A 21,712-nucleotide genomic window follows, 5' to 3' on the forward strand; every position below is an offset into this window, starting at 1 on the left:
GCGAGACATCATTTTTTTGCATATGCCTCTTCTCATTTTTCTTTTATGTTTTGAATCACTTATAGACACGCCACTAATCTACAACCCAATCCCTGCCAAAACAACCACCTTTGTCTAGTCGGTCGACAACAGGATTGGGTCGAAACAGCTTCCTAATACTAGCATTAAGGACTAAACGTGGTAATAGTCAAATGTTTTAGTGCTGACAGTTAAAGTTTTGATAAATTTCATCTTAAAAATAGAATAAAATATAAACATATCAGTAAAGCTCAGACTTGTATTCTTTTCAGGGTGAAAAAAACAGTATTTCCATTTAGACAATATTAGAATTGAATTCAAATAAAATTTATTTTGGAGGAGATCAGCAACATCAGTGCGTTTAACTGCTGCTGAATATTTTATGTTCTTACTGTGAAAACCATCTATTTGAATGTATGTTGTCTAAAATTCCAGGAGGCAATTTCAAGTTGTGAACTTTCAAAAGCTTGTAAATTTCCAAGTATATTATTTATGAATAAAACATTCACATTGAATTCAATTGGACATTTTCTGATCCAAAATTTCAAATCAATCAAAAGTTGTTTGTGTTGGATTGGTGAAACTCATACCACAAATTCAATTTTTAACTTGAACAATAAGCTACCAAGGATAACTGATTTAGCCTGAAGGGAATTGATGAGATCTTTGTCTCATTACGTTACATTTTGTCAGTCATATGATCCAAGGTAAGAGGCACTTGAATAGGAATTTGTGATTCAAAAGATTTTAAAGTTGTGCAAAGTGAAATTACATGGGAAAGAGGGAATTTAAATGACATAAATTCAGATAAAACTATATATACTATATATAGATATAGAGAGAAAGATATATAGATATATTGGTGCTGGGCAAGTTAACACATTAATTATTTAATGCCGACAATTATATTATCGCACGTTAACGCAGTTTTTTAAATTATTATTAAGCGGACATTTTTAACATAAGAACTGGGCAAACATAAGAACTGGGCAAGGAGCGGTGAACAGCTGTGTTTGTGTGGCGCCTCTCCCTTCTCCACCCTCCGGTTGCACGCCTGATCCTGAACCCCTCCTACACTCTCTCTCTCTCTCTCTCTCTCTCTCTCTCTCTCTCTCTCTCTCTCTCACGCGATCGTCGCGTTACAGGATCAAACGTGACAATATTAAAATACATATTGTTGTATTTTTAAATAAACATATAAGCACGTGAGAACAAACTGCTCTTAACTGCAACCCTTTATTAGCATAACTTCCTCATGCACGTTACTGCCACGGTACAGACCCCCTCCAGGTTCCCTTGCTTCACCTACATTCCCCTGGGTCCTAAGTCCCTCCATGTACAGCTTCTTATCACCCTCTATGTACCAACGTACATTCATAACAAATACCACACATATTCCAGTAATCAGTGTTGCATATGTGTCTGACCAAAATACCAAAAATGCAAAAAAGAAATGATTCATTTAAATTATTTTTTAAGAGTTTTTAAAGTTGTTTTGTTTGGAATATGTATAATAAGCATATCATTTAGTGATCGCTACTGAGAATTTAACAAACATAAAAACATGACGTAGATAGGTTTGCAGTTTTCAAGGTGTATATTTCAGATTGCATCTCTTACACACATGAAGATAAAGTTGTGAACACCGGCTGAATATCTATTATCAGAATCATTATAACTGTATTATAACTGCTACTGTGTAAAGGGAATACCGCTGTTAAAAAGAACCTTATTTGTTTAAAGTGTTTGCAAACCAAATGTTATTGCACTTTTGTTCATATAGCAGTACTTTTAAAATAAAAGTGCACAATACACTACTTTTGAATTCATTATTGAACTTTGCGCTTAACAATGCGATTAATCACAAAATAATCATGCGATTAATCGCGATTAAAAATTGTAATCGTTGCCCAGCACTAATATACAGCGGGTAAAATAAGTATTGAACACGTCAATATAATATGAATATATTTCTAAAGGTGCTATTGACATGACATTTTCACCAGATGTCGGTAACAACCCAAGTAATCCATACATACAAAGAAATCCTAATAAATATGTTCAGAAATTAAGTTATTTGTAATAAAATGGAATGACAGGGGAAAAGTATTGAACACGCTTACTGAAATTTAGTTAATACTTCGTACAAAAGCCGTACAAAAACAAGCTTTATTTTATTTCTCTGAAACCAATTGAGCACTGTTGGGGCCATAATCCAGTAGTGGAAAGAACATCATTTAACCATAAACCGGTCACGACCAGGTGCTCCTCGCAAGATTTCTGACAGAGGAGTGAAAAGAATTATCAGAAGAGTCGTCCAAGAGCCAAGGACCACTTGTGGAGAGCTTCAGAAAGACCTGGAATTAGCAGGTCCAATAGTTTCAAAGAAAACAATAAGTAATGCACTCAACCGCCGTAGCCTGTATGCACGCTCACCACGCAAGACTCCACTGTTGAAGAAAAAGCATGTTGAAGCTCGTTTAAAGTTTGCTGCACAACATTTAGACAAGCCTGTGAAATATACGGAGAATATAGTCTGGTCAGATGAGACCAAAATTGAACTCTTTGGATGCCATAATACACACCATGTTTGGAGGTCAAATGGCACTGCACATCACCCCAAAAACACCATACCAACAGTGAAGTTTGGAGGTGGGAACATCATGGTGGCACTGGCAAACTTCATATAATTGAAGGAAGGATGAATGGAAAAATGTTCTTGATAAAAATCTGCTCCCATCTACCAGGATGATGAAGATGAAACGAGGGTGGACATTTCAGCAAGACAATGAACCCAAACACACAGCCAAGGAAACTCTTAACTGGTTTCAGAGAAATAAAATAAAGCTGCTAGAATGGACCAGACGATCACCTGACTTGAACCCAATAGAAAATCTATATAAAGAACTAAAGATCAGAGTTCACAGAAGAGGCCCACGGAACCTTGAAGATTTGAAGACTGTTTGTGTGGAAGAATGGGCCAAAATCACACCTGAGCAATGCATGCTCCTAGTTTCTCCATACAGGAAGCTGTCATTACCAACAAAGGCTTTTGTACGAAGTATTAACTAAATTTCAGTAAGCGTGTTCAATACTTTTTCCCTGTGTCATTCCATTTTATTACAAATAACTTAATTTCTGAACATATTTATTAGGATTTCTTTGTATGTATGGATTACTTGGGTTGTTACCGACATCTGGTGAAAATGTCATGTCAATAGCACCTTTAGAAATATATTTACTGAGAACAATGGTGACGTATTCAATACTTATTTTACCCGCTGTATATATACATATTCTAAATAGTATGGCCTGTCTCGGCTTACATACCATACTTAATCGATTCAGTCCAGCTGAATATTGCTTATTAGTATGTGCCAAGTACACTTTTAAATGAGTTAGTATATATGATGTCATTTTTCTGTGTCCATTCCTGCTCAAACAAGCCACAAGAAGAGGCAGAAATGTGCAGCTTTGTGAGGTGCAATGTGTGGTCTGGTTCAGTTGAAAATGTGCTGGAAAAGTGTCCTCAAAATCCCCTGTCCAAAAATGGTCCTCAGCCAAAAGCCTGGCAGATATTACAGGTTTAAAAAAGTAATTTGTGCATATGAATCAGTGTTTCATGTTACAAATGTGTACTCTTGACAGAATAATCTTAAGGCACGATTCATACTTTGTTTTAAATTTTCAGCAAAAGCAACACTGACATATCATCTGCAATGTTGATATGGGGAACATGTTAGCAAGGTTGCTTGTATAGTACATATCAAGATTTTGCATATGGGGAAATAAAAAGACTTCATATGCCAATTCTTACTGATCCAATCCACTGTCAAATAAGCACTGATGAAACAAGTCTTCACTGTTCCAATCTAAACTTTAGGCCACTTGACTGCGCGGGGCCACCCTCCAACCTCTCTCTCCATCTTACTAACATCCCCTCCGCCGAGACTGGCATGTGTCGCTACTGGATCTAGTGGATGAAGCTCAACGAGGCTGACAAGCGCTACCCCCTTCAGCCCCTGCCACCGCTGCCCTCGACACAGTTTGGTGAAGGTTAGATCTGGGGGCCTGTCAATCAAGTGACACAAGCGCTTGCCGCGGATGAGCTGTGATGCTCTCGCCGGATCGGCTCCATGCGCCGCATCTTGACCTCCGTGCCGTTCCTCCGCCTCTTCCCCTCTGGCACTCAGACTGGAGTTAGAAATTGGGATGGCAGATGAGAAGCTTACCAAATTAACCAAGAATGATTCAGGAAGTTCTCTGCAGTGGCATGCCATCAGAGAGGGGCTGAACTGTTTGCCAATTGTGAATTAAACAACTTCCAAAAATGACCCTGGAACTTTTATAGCATCAAGTTCAGTTTGATTCACTCGATCAAAAGTGTATTTTTGGACAAATTAAAATATAACAATGAGTGAACTTGGATTAATTTAACACAACAGTGACGAACCTAAAGACATCGAAAGCTTTCCTTCTGCTGTTAGGAACCCTTTTGTACCTGGTAGGCTTTCACTGACAACAGGCGCCAGGGGAGTGACCTTTTTAAAAAAAATGTTTCTGACAACAGCTTCAGTGGCGGGTGTTTAGAAGAAAAATAACTAAATAGTCAACGCAAGAAGCAATAACCTCTACCTCAAACAAAAGAAGCGCACACAGAAACTCAGAAGTACGTCAACTGGGGGAAAAAAAACCCAGAGGATAAAAGATGACGGCAGCGCCCACAAGCTTTGATTGACAAGTCATCTTTGGAAAGTGCAGCGCAGAAACACCACAGCAATGAGCACTTTGCACCAAAGACAGACAGAAAGAAACATACCTGCAAACTCATGAGGGGTGAAAAAGGTGACAAGCCCGAAACCCTGTCGGGGGGGTGCATGCTCCGAGAATTTTATTTAATATGAGCTTTAAAATGTAGCATTCTGGTTTACTCTGAGAATAAAATTAAGTGATGAGACAATATTTACTTTAAGCAAAAAACTAATTTATTATTCAGTGATTAATCAGTAATTCAGCTCTAGTTGAACAGCTGGATAGTTTTAGTCATATAAAAACAAAGAGTAGTGAGACCCATCGCAACTACAAATAAAGTGATTAGTTTTCATTGAACCCTGTTACTGCATGGCTTCATATTAACTTCCACTGTTACTCAATAGCTGTTAGAATTGTGGCCTATCTTCTATTTGCAATTAATATGCATTCAATCCAGTTAAATTATTTCAATGAAAATGATAATCTACTCTGGCTAAAGTAGTTTATCAAGAGTAAAATAATAGCTGTGATCTATACACACCTCTGCATTAGCAACCCGCTGAAATGAAGGTACAGGCACCTTAACCCTCATTACTTCAGGGTTATTGGGAGCAACGTGGGACTGTTGGGACTGTTGGTACACTGGCTGTGGTCATTACAGTGAACAGTGTGAACAGTGTGATGAGAGGACATGTGAACCCTTGTTGCTGTAGGTTTATCTCCTTGGAGCAGAGGCTGCATTGAGCATAGCCTGCCTTATCAATGTATTTAAAACACTGTGACAGCAGGAAGCTGTACTCACGTCTGTTTAGACCTCCACCTTTATCCAGGCCCAGCTCCACTCACAGCTCAGCACTGCGTCAAGCTGCGCTACACAACCAGCCTCTTCCTGAAGCTCTTTGACCTCATCATCTCATCAGTATCTGGGCCTCACTTTTCGTTATCTTAAACGTTATTATGACCACGAAATTGCCTCATTCTACTTTGAGTTTAAAAAAACAACCTGCCAGCAGATCCGCCGGTGTTTGGGTTTAAAGTTAATGAGTGACCGCGTGAACTGAACTGGAACACGGGGGGGCTGCATGTTTCATAACATTACGTTTTTTCCTCCTAAATCGCGATAATGACGAACATTAACAGTCGATGAAGTTTTGCATGCAGTGGACGTTAGCCTTAACGCAGCAAGTCTGAACGGTAACGGAACATAACGTAACTTAAACTTTAACGGAGGGAAATGAAGATGAAATGTTTTATTGCGAAGATCACAACATCACCTTTTCTCCTCGTCTGACTCCAATCTGAGAAATGCTGGCTGGCCAGTTGACCCCCCCCCCCCCCAAAAGAAAACTGGATGACATATTTTTGATTCAAAACGGTGAATTTCACCGAAAAGTGACAAGTTTGCAGGTATGAAGAAAACAGAACCCACAGAAAAATGCAGATCTCAGAAAAAGGGCTCCACACTCTTTCATTTTATGAATCTGCTGCTGCCCACTAAACCTCTCGAGCCTCCGGAAACCCGTGTCTGTGATTTCTCACCCAGGGGCCTCCAGGGATCCTGACTCTCATGTGCCGTTAACTTCCGAAGCCTGCAGCCTTTGTCAATGAAAGGCCTCCCAGAGGAGAGCAAAGACCAACTGACGGGCAGTGGGTGACTCACAGCAGCTTCCGTGTCCGGAAGCTTAAAGCGGGACTTTGCGAACAGCCGGGGACGAGTGGTCTGAAGTGACGACGGGGAGACTATTCAGAGATCAGGAACGTATTTTAATTGGACCAATTAGGGCTCTGCGTCTTTCATCCATCTGCCGCGCTTTGTTTCTGTCCTCTTTCACCCTTTTGTGTGATCGATGTGAGGGCCAGGCCCAACATCTGGGTTGCTAAACAGCAGCTGCTGTGGCATGTGCGGTCCATTAAAACTTAGTGATGTGGCAGTTTTTCTCACTGGGTCATGCTGACCTGCAGTTTTGCAGGATTTCAGGGAATGCAACGCTCAGGAGGTATTCCCTTACCTTTTGCCTTCCGGAAAGGAACCACGCAGTCGGTCCTTGCATGTCTCCAATTATTGGAGAAGACTGGGAATAATTTGACTGTCCAGACCCAGCTGTAATGTCTGGTTTGGACAGCACTGTCTACCTTTTTTCGCCCTACAGAGTGGACCTCCCGGAGCAGTGGAAACCAAGGCCACCCAAGTCCTTCTGGGTTTAACAGGCGCTGTGTGTGTGTGTGTGTTCGTGCGTGCGATAGCCTCATCTACAGTAACTGTCCACACACACACACACACAGCCAAGGCTCTGATCTCAGCCAGGGAAGCCTGCACTCAATTTAAGACAAAAGGGAGACAAATGGATGCAAGGGGGAGGACCCACAGTAGATGATTTTCCTTTGTTGTTCATCCGGATTCACGACCCTGACTCAGTCCACGAATACTCGTGCCATGTAAGATGTGTTTTTCAGACAGCTGCGGGAGGAGCGGATGATGAAATAGTCGCAGCAGGGGGCAAGCTAAACGATTTAGCAGCCATGTTGGCACATCACAAAGCCAAGCTCGATGAATCAAAGAGGAGCCTAACGTCTGGGGTTAGGGTCGGAACAAAGTGACAAAACACACCCACATAAGGAAAGGTGGATCTGTGGTGGTTCCCCAATGAGCGGCAGGTCACGCCACCCGCGGAGCCCCAGCCGAACAGAAGCCTTTAGCTGAAATAGCGAGAAACCGCAAGTGACTCAATGCGTTGATACAGAGAGGAATCGCAGCCCTAGAATACGGCCTCAATTCACAGCCCGATACCAGCAGGACCGGGGAGTGAAGACAAAATCCTCGTGGCGACAAGTCTCAGCATAAGTCTCCAAAACATTTCTTCTGCTACCGCTGGAGAAAACACAATCAAAGGGGTGAGTAACAGAAGAGGTAATCATAACTAAAGAGGGCCTGTGTTGCCAGAACGAGCACACAGAAGTGAATAATGATCTTGATAACAACCTGTTGTTTTTTCTTTTCCTCTCTCTCCAGTAAAAAAAAGAAAAAGAAAAGGCCTTACTGGAAGAGGGGATTATGATGTCCAAAAGAGTTAAACACTCCAGATTTTATGGGCCCATCAAAGAACAGAAGGGGGGGGGGGGGGGGCTTTCTGCTGACTGATGCAAGCCCAGGAGGTGAGTCACAGGAGGGGAAAAGGGGGAGGGCAGGGTTGGTGGGTAAGTGCTCCTGGGGGGCTGCTGGGGAGGTAGATTAGGGTGGCGATATGTGTCCCCTTCGAAATACATGTTTGGGGAGGGGGGAGGGGGGGGGGGGGGGGTAGGAAGGTCGCACACCGTTCAAGGAAGCGAGCCCTTTTGTTTTTGAAGCACCAAAGTGAGACGCTGCTGTTTAGTTCAGCTGCAGTTATTTTGGAGTGTGTCTGAAAACACACACACACACACACATCCGACACTTTTTTTTTTTTTTTTTACTGCCTTTCTGCACTGCTTTTTCCCTGACTTTCGCAATATCTCATGTGGCTTTCGTGTAAATGCTAAGAGTGCACGCTTGTAATTGTTTTACAGTGATGCATGATGAACAGCCTTCGGAAACTATAGCGCTATAAAAAGCCCCTAGGGGAACCATTCAGTGAAATAATCCATTACTCAAACATTTAAAACGGTCTTTAATCAAACCTGGTTAGCACAAAGTTCTGATTAACACCTTGGTGCGATGACGTATTTGGTCCCACAAAAAAACCCCTCAGAGACAGGAAATGCAAACATCTAGCCGAGGTTTTTTGTGACAAAAACAAGCCACAGAGGCCGGTGTGAAATGAGTCAAGCGGCGCCGGCCTCTTTTAAAAGATTAGAATCCTCCTTTAAGGAGGGGAAACAGCCAGTGGTCACCACATCCACGTGATCTCAAACTGTTCCGCTTGAACAACACACAGATCTGTTGCTCCACTAGAGCTCGCAGTACCAGGGGCACCAGATGAATGGGCAGATACAAGTTCTTTGTGACAAAGTTTTGTTGTGGAATCCGCCGATTCTTCTGAGAAAAATAATATGTTCCTTTGTTATTGCCGAAAGAACAATTTTAAAGATATTCCTTCCAGTGAGAAGTGGGCTGGTTTACATAATTTTCTATTTAAAACATGTTCCTTTTAACGAATACCACCAGCCTTCCTCTCAGTCATAAGTCATAACCTATTATTGAAGAAAAAAAATACATGACTTTTTTTTGTCATTAATAATTCTATATTTGAATTATCTAAAATATTACAAAAATATTACATTACATAATTTATTTTATTTAAATATGTTTAAAATATCTATATATACATTTCCATCTCCAGAGCATTACCGGAAATGGTTCAAGCTTCTCATACGATATGAAGATTTGCGGATATCTCGAGCTCATATCACTGCAAATAAAATATCTTATTGTGATGGGAATTTTCATAATCTTCGGACACTATACAGACTAAACAATGAATGAAATAACTTAAAACGTAGTCAGGAAACATATCTGAATCAAAATGCTATTGCCAACAAGCTAATATGCTCACAGTGGCAAAACTAAACATGCTGATTTTAACATTGTTTGGTCTAAAAGAAAGGCAGAAAACTGTGAAAAATTCCTGATTTCCTAAGGCTCTGCTGGAAAAATGACTTAAACGATTAATAGATTATAAAAATAGTAAAAAAATTTTACGTTGATCGTCTAATCACCGAACAGTTTCAGCTCTAGAACACAGTATTGGACACATTTTTAAAAATTACCTGATGATGGCCCTTGATGATAGGTTAATGGATCACCAAAGTGATTCCAATTTGTCTTGAGGTGAACACGAACACAACTTTGACATTTCACTAAAAAACACAAAATGTCAAACTCATGGTGGCGCAAGAAGAAAAGTCAGGGGATCATCGCAGTCGGCAGGATTTATCCTCTGAGGACCATGAATGTCTATACATAATTTAATGGCACTAGTTGTTGAGATATTACAGTCTGGACCGCAGTGTCGGACAGAACGATTAACTGACTGATATTGCGATGCCTAAGGCCATGCCGCTAGTGTGGCTAAACATGCTAAGCTTGGATCTGGTTCAATCCACTAAAATGTGACGATGTACTAATTTCACTAACGTCTGATATTTTTTTAACTAAAAATGATTACCATATATCTGTATGTATCATGTCACGCTCACCGTAGTGTCCACAGCTGGGACTGCGGTAGTTTGAACATGTTTGGAGGAAGACCCCTGTGCCTTGACAACCACACAGCCTTGGGGTCCCAAAGTGATGATGACTGATCCACAGCCGCGCTTTAGCAGTTCCTGGCCGGCCCGATGTGCTTCCTCCACATTAGCTACCGAGGAACCAGTCAGCAGCTCAGCCTGTATGGAGACGGCAGGAGCAGAGGTAAGACAGTGAAGACATACAACACTGTGTAATCACATATAGAACGCAGTCCTATTTAGCTGATCATTAAGATGAAAAATGTATCTTGTCCTGGAAACAATTCTAAATGATTTCTTAAACATTTTCTTATAAACAAGTCTTCGTTTCTCGATCAGGGAGCTAAGTTAATCAGAGGTTAGAAATGGAAATTAAACAAAGGTCTAAACCAGCACTAGAGTGGGATACCAGGAGGATGCATTACACACACGGCCTGTGTGTAACATGCAAGTCAGAGCAAGGCCTTGAATTTTTGCATTTCAAAAAACAATTAACTATAAACTTGCATCTCAAAAAAAAAAACATCCCAACCATTTACTATGTCCAAGGATCCCTTATTAGTAGTCTATTACGAGTCTTTTGCCTATTTGGTTTAGTTCACTGTTTTATATTAACAGTCCTGTGATGAGTCAGCTCTTAATTACACACCGACTGTGGTCAGACGGACTCCAACACATTCAGTCTGTTAAGGCTTTGCTGGATCCGTCAGCAGTCTGTGGGCCAAAAATTTTCAAAGAGTAGATTCTCTGACTACGCTGGTTCATCTGGCTCCAAGATGACTAAACAGTGACAAAGCAGGACTCCACAGCTGATGTTTGAGGGGAACTTCAAGGCAAACTCGAGAACCGCAGCAGTTCTCTCCAGAGTAAGTGGCACCCTTGATAGAGATGAGCCACGTTATTTTTTCCCCCTCTGGTGATTAAAGGCGACTGCATGGCAAGTTTATTTGCAAGCGTCACTGAGAGAAAGTTACGTGATATACAATTTATGCAACGCAAAACCCTGTGAGATACATTTTTTTTTAAATGATAAATGTTTATTATTGGTATTTATTAATTTGAATATTTTTTTACCATTCATAAGCCTTTAAAAAATATATATATATATATTTTTTAATTGCTCTGACTCGGTTTTCACAAATTTGATGTGCTAAATTATTCTCCTTAAACACAACATGCTGTCTCTTTATTTCCCCTGTTAAGTGGCATTGCAACATAATTGCTACTTACTTTACAACCACAGCCATACATTTCAATTCCAATAGTGGGGACAAAAAGGAAAAGAAATGCATTTCTTTTCCTTTTGATTATTGTCAAAATGATCAATGCACTAAGTGTATGTTAGAGTAATGCAACTCGTAGTTTAATAGTGTATGTTTTCAGCTTTACTGTGGATGAATGTATTTTAGAAGATTACATTAAGCTTACAAGTGATTGAAATATTTAAGGTTTGTGGTTGTTCCAGAAGAGAAAAAGTACATTTAATTTTGTCTTGTTTGAATGTATGATTAACTGTAGTGTAAAGTCAGTTTCCAGACTCTATCATTTACATTTACAGTAATACAGTTCATTCAATTTAAAGAATAAGTAATTTGAAGTACTGACATTTTTTTTATTTATTACAATTTGTATAGCTTCGAGCAAACTCGCAAAATAAGTCACTGTTTGAGAAAATTATTTGATAATGACAATTTTATTTTCAAATGTACCAATGACTGAAATAAAGTTATAAACTTACCGTGTGAGATTTTGCTCAAACTGATTCTGATGTTTTACTTTGTGTGCTATGTCGACATATTGAGAGCATAATTGGGAGTGTACCATTTTGCGTTAAGGGTCCTGCAAATTGTAACTGTTGTGAAAATTGAGCCAAAGAAATGTTGTTTTTCCTATTAGACCATTTATTTTCTCTCTTACTCTCATCCATTACACACCTCTACATACAGACTGATAAACATAGCCCTCCACACACAACACATGATAGAACATCTATTTGTACACCTGTAAGGGTTTTTATTAATACGTACAAATGACAAGGACAATGTTCAACATCCCCCCCACCCCACTTCCCCAGACCCTTACGATAACACAATGACAAAACATTATCAATAACGTACTACTGACAAAAGATGAATGACATGAACCCACACGGAAGAAAAACACACACAACACAGTAGTACCAAAATAAATATTTGAACAAAAATGAAATCTACATAAAACATTACCTACCTTGTACTCTCAATGCCGTTCCTGTCTCAAAGGTGATTCGTATTCATATTATTTTAAGAAACATTGTCGCCTTATGTTAGGGTATATCTAACGCTTGCATTTCTAAGAAATGTAAGAAAACATTTCAAGATCTCTTTTGTCAGCTTCTCAGTATAAAAGTTATCTTCTGTAAAATCCTAAATGATGACGTTAACCCATTCTTTAACAGTTGGTCTATTTGTTTTCTTCCAATAAAGAGCAATACGCCGTTTGGCTCGCAGGACACGCGTGTCTATATTCCTTTTTCCTTAGTTTTAGGCTTGAAGGGTACAAGTTGAAAATGTAAATTTTACGCATCTTTTTTTTTTTTCACATATTTTATTTCTTTTCAAAACTCATCGTCACCTTATTACATTTACACTAATAAAAAAAATGTACACATAAGAAAAACGTTATATTCCATAAATCAAATAATATTAATAATCTTTTGTGCAAGAGAAAAAAACATTTTGTAATATAATTTGTTCACAAAACCACATATGAAAAAAAAGAAAAAGGAATTTGATTCGTGTTCCTTGTAATCAAAAAAAAAAAAAAGGAACAATGTGATCCATTTTAGAGTGGACTTCCCCTTTAATAATTTGCTGCAGCAAACAACAACTACATATCACCCAGCTATATAAATACTGGCTGTATGGAAAACATACAAGCTTGTTTCTTAATGCTCGCTACTCCTATTAAAAAGCTTGTGTGAGATCCCTTTCAGGTCTGTGGATGAGAGTGACGTGGATCCATTTCGTCACGAGAGGTCCTCCGGTGAGGACATCAAAGATAATTCCCCTCACTATGAAGCACTTCAGTGTAGAAAGTGGGCTGAGGATCAAAGAGTGTGTGAACTTTGTCATCCTAAAGCAACCCCCCCCCCCCCCCCCGACCCCTCAGCTTGAGCATGGTACAGTGAGACCACACACCTGTACAGAAGGTGTGCCAGCTATAACCCCCCCCCCCCCCACACCGGAGGGTCAAAGCGCGGTTCCCACTCATGTTAAATAGGGGTCTGAGGATCCGATCCCCCCCCTTGCTTTGGTGATCTGTCAAAGTGAACAATGACCTTGGACAGTTCAAAAATAAACCGCAGAGTGCATGAAGAGCCCGCAGCGCACCCCGGTGTTGTCGGATGCCAAGAGAGAAAAAACAACCGTTTTGTTAGTCATCAGCTTCTCACCAGGGCAGGGAATCAATCTACCTCCCTCTGTGTACAAGAATATGAGAAAGTTGAGTTATGTCTCTCTCGCTGTCCGTGCGTGTGTATGTGTGTATGTGTGTGCTTATCTCACACACATACTGCACAAAGCATATGCAGTAGAAAGCTGTATACATGGTGAGTGTAGGCATAGGTGGAAAGAATGTGCTGTCATTACAGTCATTTTCTATATATATACTGTATATATACAGTATATACTAATCAGCATTTACCTCGTCCCTGAGCGGGATATTTTAGTGACCTTTCCACCCCTGCATAGGGCCTCACGCATAACATGACTGTACCTTCATGACCTGCGCTTTCGTCAACTCTCCCTTTCATGTCCCCACACCTGGCTACAGCTTTTCTCCACTCTGCATCACCACATCAAATACAGACTCCCGGGCGAACTCACATCCACTTTATCCCCGAGGGGGCGGCTGACTCAGCCAAAGAGCACATCTGCCTTGTTGTTTTTTTTCCTACAATTCCCATCTAACCCTGCCCCCCGACCCGTCCCTCACCTGACAGTCGAGACATAAGGTGCCATGACACCAAGTTTTTACCGTAAAAAGGCGGAGCGATGCTTAGTTCCCTCGTCATACCAGAGGGTTTACATGTATGGCTAAAGGCTACAGCGGGGCTATTGATGTGCTGGCAGGGGTCATGACCCAGGGCACAGAGTTGAATCGCTGTGAAAACGCGTGTGTATGGTGCGCAGTAACATCTCACACTTACTGATATTTTCATTTCATAGCGAAGATGAAAAGAAATATTTCTTGCTGCATGATAAGTCTTCCAATGTTACTGTTCAACCAGTGTTGAAAACAGTCAAATAGCAGCTTGTGTCGATTTAACAATCATGACTTAAGTTGACCATTCGCTAAGACATAGGTTGTGTCTTTTTTTTAAGCCTCACCGCAAAATGACCAGCGCAACGTGTAAGTGGTGGATTAAAAGGTGTGTTCACCTGCTCTATGATAGGCTGCAAAAGTTAGCATGCCCGGTTGACTAGCTTACTACCTACAGTAGTCTCCAAGATTTACTTTCATGGCCAAGGAGCACAGAACTACGTTAGGTTGTGGGGTCATAGGTTAAATGAAAGCTATGTTCATGACCAGCACATCCACTGTGTAGCATTACCTTACTGTGTGGAAGCTGCTCTTGAATGCTATCAAAGGTTAAGCTAACATTAGCTGCTCTGTCCTGCTTTTTATCGATTTGGGAAAGTTTGCGCTCTAGTAACTCCAGCAAACATTACTCAAAATGGGTTTCCCAGAAACATAGTCCTTATCCTAAAAGCCTTTTCTCTTGTCATGATACAAGTGAAACTGCTTGAAATCACATTCAAATAAGATAAGTAGCCAAAAGGGGTTATGTCAGAATGACGTTTTTTTTCTTGCCATAATCATAGACTGTATATAAGAATCATCAGCGTAGTAATCGCGACGTCACCCATTAGTTTGTGGACTGTCATTTTAAAGCCTCCAGTTAGGCATTTTGGATTTTGGCTGTCATGAAATATAAAGTGAGAAGTAGGGTCATTTTCTCATAGACTTCTATATAATCTGACTTCTCTTCGCAAGCCCCCTGATGGCCATTAGAAAGAATGCAAGTTTAAGGCACTTCACTTTTAAGAAGCAGAGTTTGCCGCCTGGTCATAATACTAGCACTAACTACCTTTAAACTGCAATGCAAAAACAATGCTGTTTCTTCATTTCCATTTTCTACATTAATCTGACTGCAGACTTTTTGCCTGAGACATTCAGGGTTAGCTTCAGTCCTTTAGGACAATATAATAAATGTAGCTATCAAGTGCATATTCAAGACTCCTGTTTTCAGATATGTCACTTTAAAATGGGTCCGCAGGAAGCATTAAAAAGTCAGCCATAGACAATCAGCTAATTCAGAAAGCATCGATGGCCGCTAGCTAAAAACGCGAAGCCCGTTTTTGTTTACCTCAATGTGAAAATGAGAACGATAGGTATTGTGTTGGTAAATCTACCACATTATATCACTGTAAACTGCATGTGAACAATGCAAGAACAGAAAGCTGGTCAATTCAGTACAAACAACTTTGCTGTGTAGGAGTGGTTTCAGTTTCCTCTTTGCTACCTTGTTATTGTTGCGAGTGTATACGTGTGTGAGAATGAAGAGTTATTGTGTGAGCAAGCATAAATGCTGCTGTGATAAATACTGTGAGGTGTGTGTGTGTGTGTGAGATTCATCACCTCAGACTCATTACAGCAAAACACATCAGAGGCTCTGTAGAAATCTGCATCCAAGTCTGCAATGGCCGGTGCTGGGTTGAATATTGTCTTCACTGCAACAAGAAACCGGGAAGCAATTCATTTCATTGACTGAAATGCGAAACATTATCATGTACAGGTCGCTCAGGACGATGTGCGATCCTTAACAGGCGTTTAAAAAATTCGATTGTTCTCAGTTACAGTTGCCAGCTCGCATTTAAAAGGGCTACAATTGTGACAATGTGCCTCGGTGACACATTTTTCTAATTGTCTGATGTTTCGTTTCCATTTGCTAAGCTTCACTGTCAAGGTCTGACATTACCTTAATTAAACTTTCAATGTGAACAAAGGCTAGCAGGCTACCACTGGGAATTGCTCTCGCAGGCAAAGCTCAAGTGGATGAGCTTCTATAAAAGGACACCTTTTAAACGATTAAATTAGCATTCCCTGGAAAAGAAGGCCGGAGGAAAAACATATTAAAACCCTGGTGGAAACGACCTCACATCCTGCAGTTATGGGGCGGCGTGTGTCAATATGAGGCGCATAACCCTACACATGTGCGTGTCAGTGTGTGGGTGAGCTGAGTTGTGACCCTTTCTCTTTGCGCCGAGGCATGCCAGAGAGGGTGAGAGCGAGAGAGTGCAAAAGAGTGTTTGTCAGAAGTAATCCTCCGTACGTGTTGCACATCACTGTCTCATGCATATTCATGAGCAGGGAGCATTAATGCATCTAATACCATGATTTCTGTGTATGTGTGAGGATAAGCCCAGCTTGACGAGCGATTAATTCTCATATCTCTGTGTACAAAATAAAGCCTCATGCAAGTGTGTGCGTGTGAGTGTGTGTGTTAGGAAAATATATGTTCAGCGTTGGTGACATCACAGTCTGTTGTGCAAAAGTGTGCGCCTAGTTGCTGTGTGTGCTTGTGTGTGTGTATGTGTGTGTTTGCGTGGGCACATGAGAGAGCAGCTGCGTGGGTTTGTGCAGGGCTTTGGCCACCTGGCGCTTTGAGGTGGATGCTGGGGTGCTCGCTAGTAAAAGTGGATATAACGTCTCTCTCTCTCTCTGTCTTTTTCAACACACACACACACACATATATGTACTGTATGAGTACCCTACATGAGCCAAGACCGTGTCACAAAAAGTGATGCTATGTTCGTCCTTACTCTTCTTCTTCTCCCTGCTCTCTCTCTCTCTCTCTCTCTTTCTGTCAACCGAATTGCACCTCAGTTCCCATCCCTTTGGTTTCCAAGGCAAGTGCGAGATCTCTGAAATGTGACGCCTCCGTTTTTTGCATAAAAGGAATGGGATCTCTGTCTGCCCCCCTCGCCTGTTTGCGGCCCTCTGTATCTGTTCCTCATATCCTCCTCTTCCATCACAAATGCCGTCCGGGGATCCTTAGTAAGAATAAGGCTGTCGTTATTCTAGTTTGTTCTTATCACCAACAAAAGCCATGAAAACACCAAAACAAAACCTCAGTCCGTTTCTCAATACTTTCCAACTACCTTACCCTGTCTGTGCCACTCAGTTCCAAACCCGTTGCAAATTCGCAAAGAATGGATCGCGGCCGCTGACAGCACCAGGAACTGTGCATCACTTGCAACCGCTATCTGCCCCGTCTCAAAAATTCACAAAAGACACTGCGCTAATGACATTACAACGCAAACGCCTTTTAAAGTTTTGCAGCTGAGTACAATTTGCATGATAAATTGTTTATTTTTCATGCCACTGCTGCAGCAGATGCCTTTGTCTGTCTACAATCACTGCTGCCATGATCACTGGAATGTCTGGGCGTGACAGCCCGTATGAATGCCCTTCAGATACCTCCAACTCTCTGAAGACTAGGCTAGGCTATTAGCGCTGCTTTTTTGCATAGAAAGAGACCAAATTTGCCCCAAATGTCTGCATATTAGCCAATTAAAATATGTGCAAATAGCACAGGAGCAGTGAGATGCTGTTCGCATTGCAGTCGGGGTGTGTTTTACCCTCTGCGGGTGCTTTGAGACTTCCACGGTTTCTTTTTGTCAAATTTCTGCAGGTTCATTGGGCTCCAAGAGCGCACAATCCTTTCGTGAACTCGCCACCTCATTCTGCAATTTGAGGACTGATACACTCAACCTTCTATCGCCAGTTTCATTTTTTTGAAAAGGGCTCGGTTATTTCATTTATAACAGCGAGGCGCTGTAGTTTTTGGAAAAAGTGCTTTTGTTGTTGCTAGTTTCAGCTGCGTATTAGCACACATTTGGTGCTTTGTTTGTGGACAAGCCTGTTTATTTACATGTTAACTAATATCCCTCCCCATCTTACAACTCATTCCCTCTCTTCCCCCAATCAGCAGTTTTTCCCCTCCTTTTTCCGAGATGCTCGCCTGCATATCGAAACACATGATGCTGAATATGTAAGCCTGATTTGTACCGCTACTGGGATAACTTTCACAATATATGTGGAGTACTTCGGTGGCATTAACAGACACCGATCAGTCAGTTAGCGAAGCACTAACCACACGCTGTATACCGTGTAAACAGGATAAAGACAGTATCCCTGAATCATCTAAAAGGCTTACTCAAGCTTTACTCTGTCTATCGTCGACGATCGTATTATTATTTGTAGCTGTGGAGAGAACCGGTAGGAAGCACGGAGCATGCCTTCCACTACCTGCTCCCTCATCCTGCGGCGTGATCCCGGCGCTGATGTCAAATGCATAGGCCCCGACGCATGAAGGAATCTGCCTCTCCGACGCAAAGGAGCTGCTGCTGTGGACGGCACGGTAACCGGCGCGTCGTGATCGGGTTGCTTTGTTTTGTTTGCTCTCCAGGTGTTAGTGAAACCGCACAGACACACACACACACACACACACACACACACACACACACACACTCTCACAGCTGCTGGGACAGATGTGGAAATACTGGGATGTATGCACACTGAGTCACGTTTGGCAGGAGAATGTGTGTGCATGTGTCATGACTTTTTTTGTTTTTATTTGCACAGAGGTTCAAAGTCTGGTCGCGCATGTGCTGGAAGAAGCAGCCAGAACAGTTCAGAAAGTACAAAATGACTGCAGTTTTTGTTTGCTGTGGTCGATTTAGGAGGAAAGGTGGATGGAAAACAAGGGCAGGTGGGGAAAACAAGGAGATCACACACACTCTTGCATGCTCGCGCACACACACACACACACACACACACACACACGCACACACAAATGAGTCATCAGTGAGTATGTGAAAGGGCTTTAAGAGGCTCTAATTGCATCTGGTGAGAAATATAAAAGCGGCTTCTTGCTCAGACAAGGAAGAGGGGGAGGAAGACGGGTTGAAGGCGGAAGAAGAAAGAAAGAGTGGAACTACACAACCCCTACCATTTCCTCAGTTATTAGTATTAATTGAATTGCAATAACTCCTCAATATTAAGCTGTAGATGGCAATCAATACAGTATATACATGTGTTTTCCTCTCAAAGAATTACACGTAAGGGAGAATAAACTCATCCTGTGAAGTTTTTCTGAGAGCTGGCATCCGCGGTGCGTGTGGCTCGATGGTGACATTTGCGTAATTCGAACGGCGCTTCACCCCCGCGCCATTACAATTATATCGCCGCCGCCAAACCCATTAACACCCAGTTCTCTCCGGAGGACTCCATTTACGCAATAATCTGGTGCGGCAGCGTCGAGGCGGCGTCTTCACCCGCCTTGCCTCTCTTTCTCTCTCTCTGTCCTGGTGCCACATGCAGAGCCTGAATCCCACAGTGCGGTCGACTCGGTGACGGATGGGGGGGGGGGTCTCGGCGTGGCCATCTGGGCGTCCCATCTGCAACACGGTTATGGCTGCGACTCTTTCAGTTCTGGCAGCCTGCAGCGAGCGATTACCAGGCGACAGGCCCTGATGACAAGAGGCGAGAGGCTCCCCAGACGTCTCGAATGACGCGGACGCCCGCTAATAATAAGGATGCTGCTGGAGATGATGAGCTCAGTAACCTGGTTATCACCAAAAAGGTGGCGGGAGGAAGGGGCCGAGGGAGGATGGCGGTCTAAAATAGGCCTTGTATCCTGTTAGCTTTTAGTAACGTGAGTGCAGACGTGGTGGTTGATGTAGGATGTGAGAAAACAGGGACACAACAAACTCTCTCTGAAGGACAGTGTAAATGGGGCATACAAACAGAAAAGTCACATGACTGATTTAGACGGATCTTCTGGTCCTCTACTGTACCTTTCAAGGCGATTGTGCTCTGCTGCTTGGTCGTATATGCAACAAAGTGTAGAAAGTAGGTTTGTGAAGTAAAAAATAGAGACCTCAAGGGAGACGTTACCATCTCATCTTCACAAAACTGCTGCGAGAAGTGTGCGTGCTGGCCGATTTATCTGTTTCAGAAAGAAAAACCCAGATTATCGAGAGCGTGTTTGACAATCGAGCGAGCCCTTTGGTTGAAGCGCATCAACGCCTTTATGCAACCGCCGGAGAGCGATAAGAATGGGACCACGAGCAGGAAGTAGCAAACATGCATCCTGGTGAGGTGCGATGCTGTTATTGTTTGTTTTTACTTTTTTGTGATTGAACGATTTTGAAAATGTTCTTTGCGTCTGACATTAACCACCATCAGCTACCAGTCAGACCGGACCAAGTGAGGCTATAGTGTTAATAGAATGTGCAGTGTCAAGCTAGCTGATGAGTACGTTTGGCCAGAGAGGAGCAGGCTCAACGGGGTCGTGCATGAGGATTAAAAGGGAAGTAATATGCATATAGTCATATTGAGGATAAACTTGTGAATGTTTGGGACATACTGAGCACACAGATGGCCGGCAGAGAGGTGGATTAAAAATGCGGAAGTCGTTAGAGAAGTTTCTAGGGACATTTAGATACTTTTTTTGTACACATTTTCTTCCTCCGTCGCTGCTACGATTCATTGCAACGACGTAGAAGCAAACATTGTATAGTCCCTATCACGCAAACATGGGGTGAGTGTTTCAAAAGAAAGACTTTGGTTGGCACATCACTTTAAGATGATCCAAATGTAAAAAAATCTTTTGTATCTAAATGTTACCTCTAACTTCAATGGTCAAACAAAGGAGCCATGGAAGACCACAGCAACCTCAGTTGGTGAAAACAATCGAAACAAATGAAAAATAGTTAATGGAACACAAATGGAACCACTTGTTCAGTATCCTATAAGGTTGGCGTTATAATACTTTTTCAAACTTCTTTTCTTCGACCTCAGGCGAGTATATGTGTGGCCTCACCGCGGCGTTAACACTCACTGACCTTTGTTCTCCTGCGCCATGCGTAGCGCCTGCAGGGACGTCTGCAGGCTGATCTCCAGCTGGCACACCAGAACTTTTGCACGACTGACGGCCGGAAGAGCTCCCCACAGCTCCTCCCCGCCCAGCAGCATGTTGGCACCAGCCACGATCACGATGGCGTTCTCGCCTGCCCATCGTGTCAAACAGGACGTCAGAAGTCAAGCTTCCATCAAAACTTTCATGCTAAACTAAGCATATAGTAGAAAATCAAATAAACCCACTTGTAAACACATAAACCCTAATGTTTTGATATGAATTGGTTTGGTTTTCTTCTTGGGCTTTTCCTCTGTCACTTTAGGAAACGTTTTAAGCGTTTCAATTAACTGACCTTTTCACACTAATGCAAAATGGCATGTGCACATTTTGTTATGGTTGATTATTTCCTAACTTAACTTATTTCTTAACTTAACAGTCCTCTTTCAAAACATTGAATTCAAACACTGAACTACATAATGATGTGTGAGGATGTTAAACGGTAGAAAAAGGGATCCAGATCCAAAAGGGGGTCCATACGTCGTGGGTGTTTTACATCACCTGACTGTATTTGCTACATGACAGAAATTGCTCTGCAACGTGGAAAGCCTTGGATTGTCGCACATTGGAACCTGTCGATACTCAGCGTGGTTTGGTGCACTTAAGTATTTGTGTGTGTGTATCCAGTGATTATAGTCACTTGAACAGCGGTAGAATGCATGGGCGTACATGTGTGTGTGCAGAAGTGAGAAAAAGTGCGCCGCTAGCACACAT

The 21,712-nt window shown here is 41.9% G+C and overlaps 1 protein-coding gene across 5 annotated transcripts in view; it reads right to left on the reverse strand.

Moving 5' to 3' along the window:
* The window catches only part of rbks (ribokinase), a 37,540-nt gene that overhangs the window by 4,396 nt on the left and 11,432 nt on the right, over positions 1–21,712 (reverse strand). For 4 of the 5 annotated variants that reach the window (XM_076108220.1, XM_076108221.1, XM_076108222.1 and 1 more), the window contains 3 exons: positions 20,928–21,092; positions 15,655–15,746; positions 9,943–10,131 (listed from right to left, as the gene is read on the reverse strand). In XM_076108220.1, the coding sequence (XP_075964335.1) occupies positions 9,943–10,131; positions 15,655–15,746; positions 20,928–21,092 (446 nt within the window). Of the gene's footprint in view, positions 1–8,397; positions 9,604–9,942; positions 10,132–15,654; positions 15,747–20,927; positions 21,093–21,712 lie in introns of those variants that run through there. The other variant, XM_076108223.1, reaches the window with a different exon arrangement.

The sequence above is a fragment of the Anarhichas minor genome, unplaced genomic scaffold (assembly GCF_050575085.1).
Source record: "Anarhichas minor isolate MPS153535 unplaced genomic scaffold, ASM5057508v1 ptg000040l, whole genome shotgun sequence".
NCBI classification, from domain to species: Eukaryota; Metazoa; Chordata; class Actinopteri; order Perciformes; family Anarhichadidae; genus Anarhichas; species Anarhichas minor.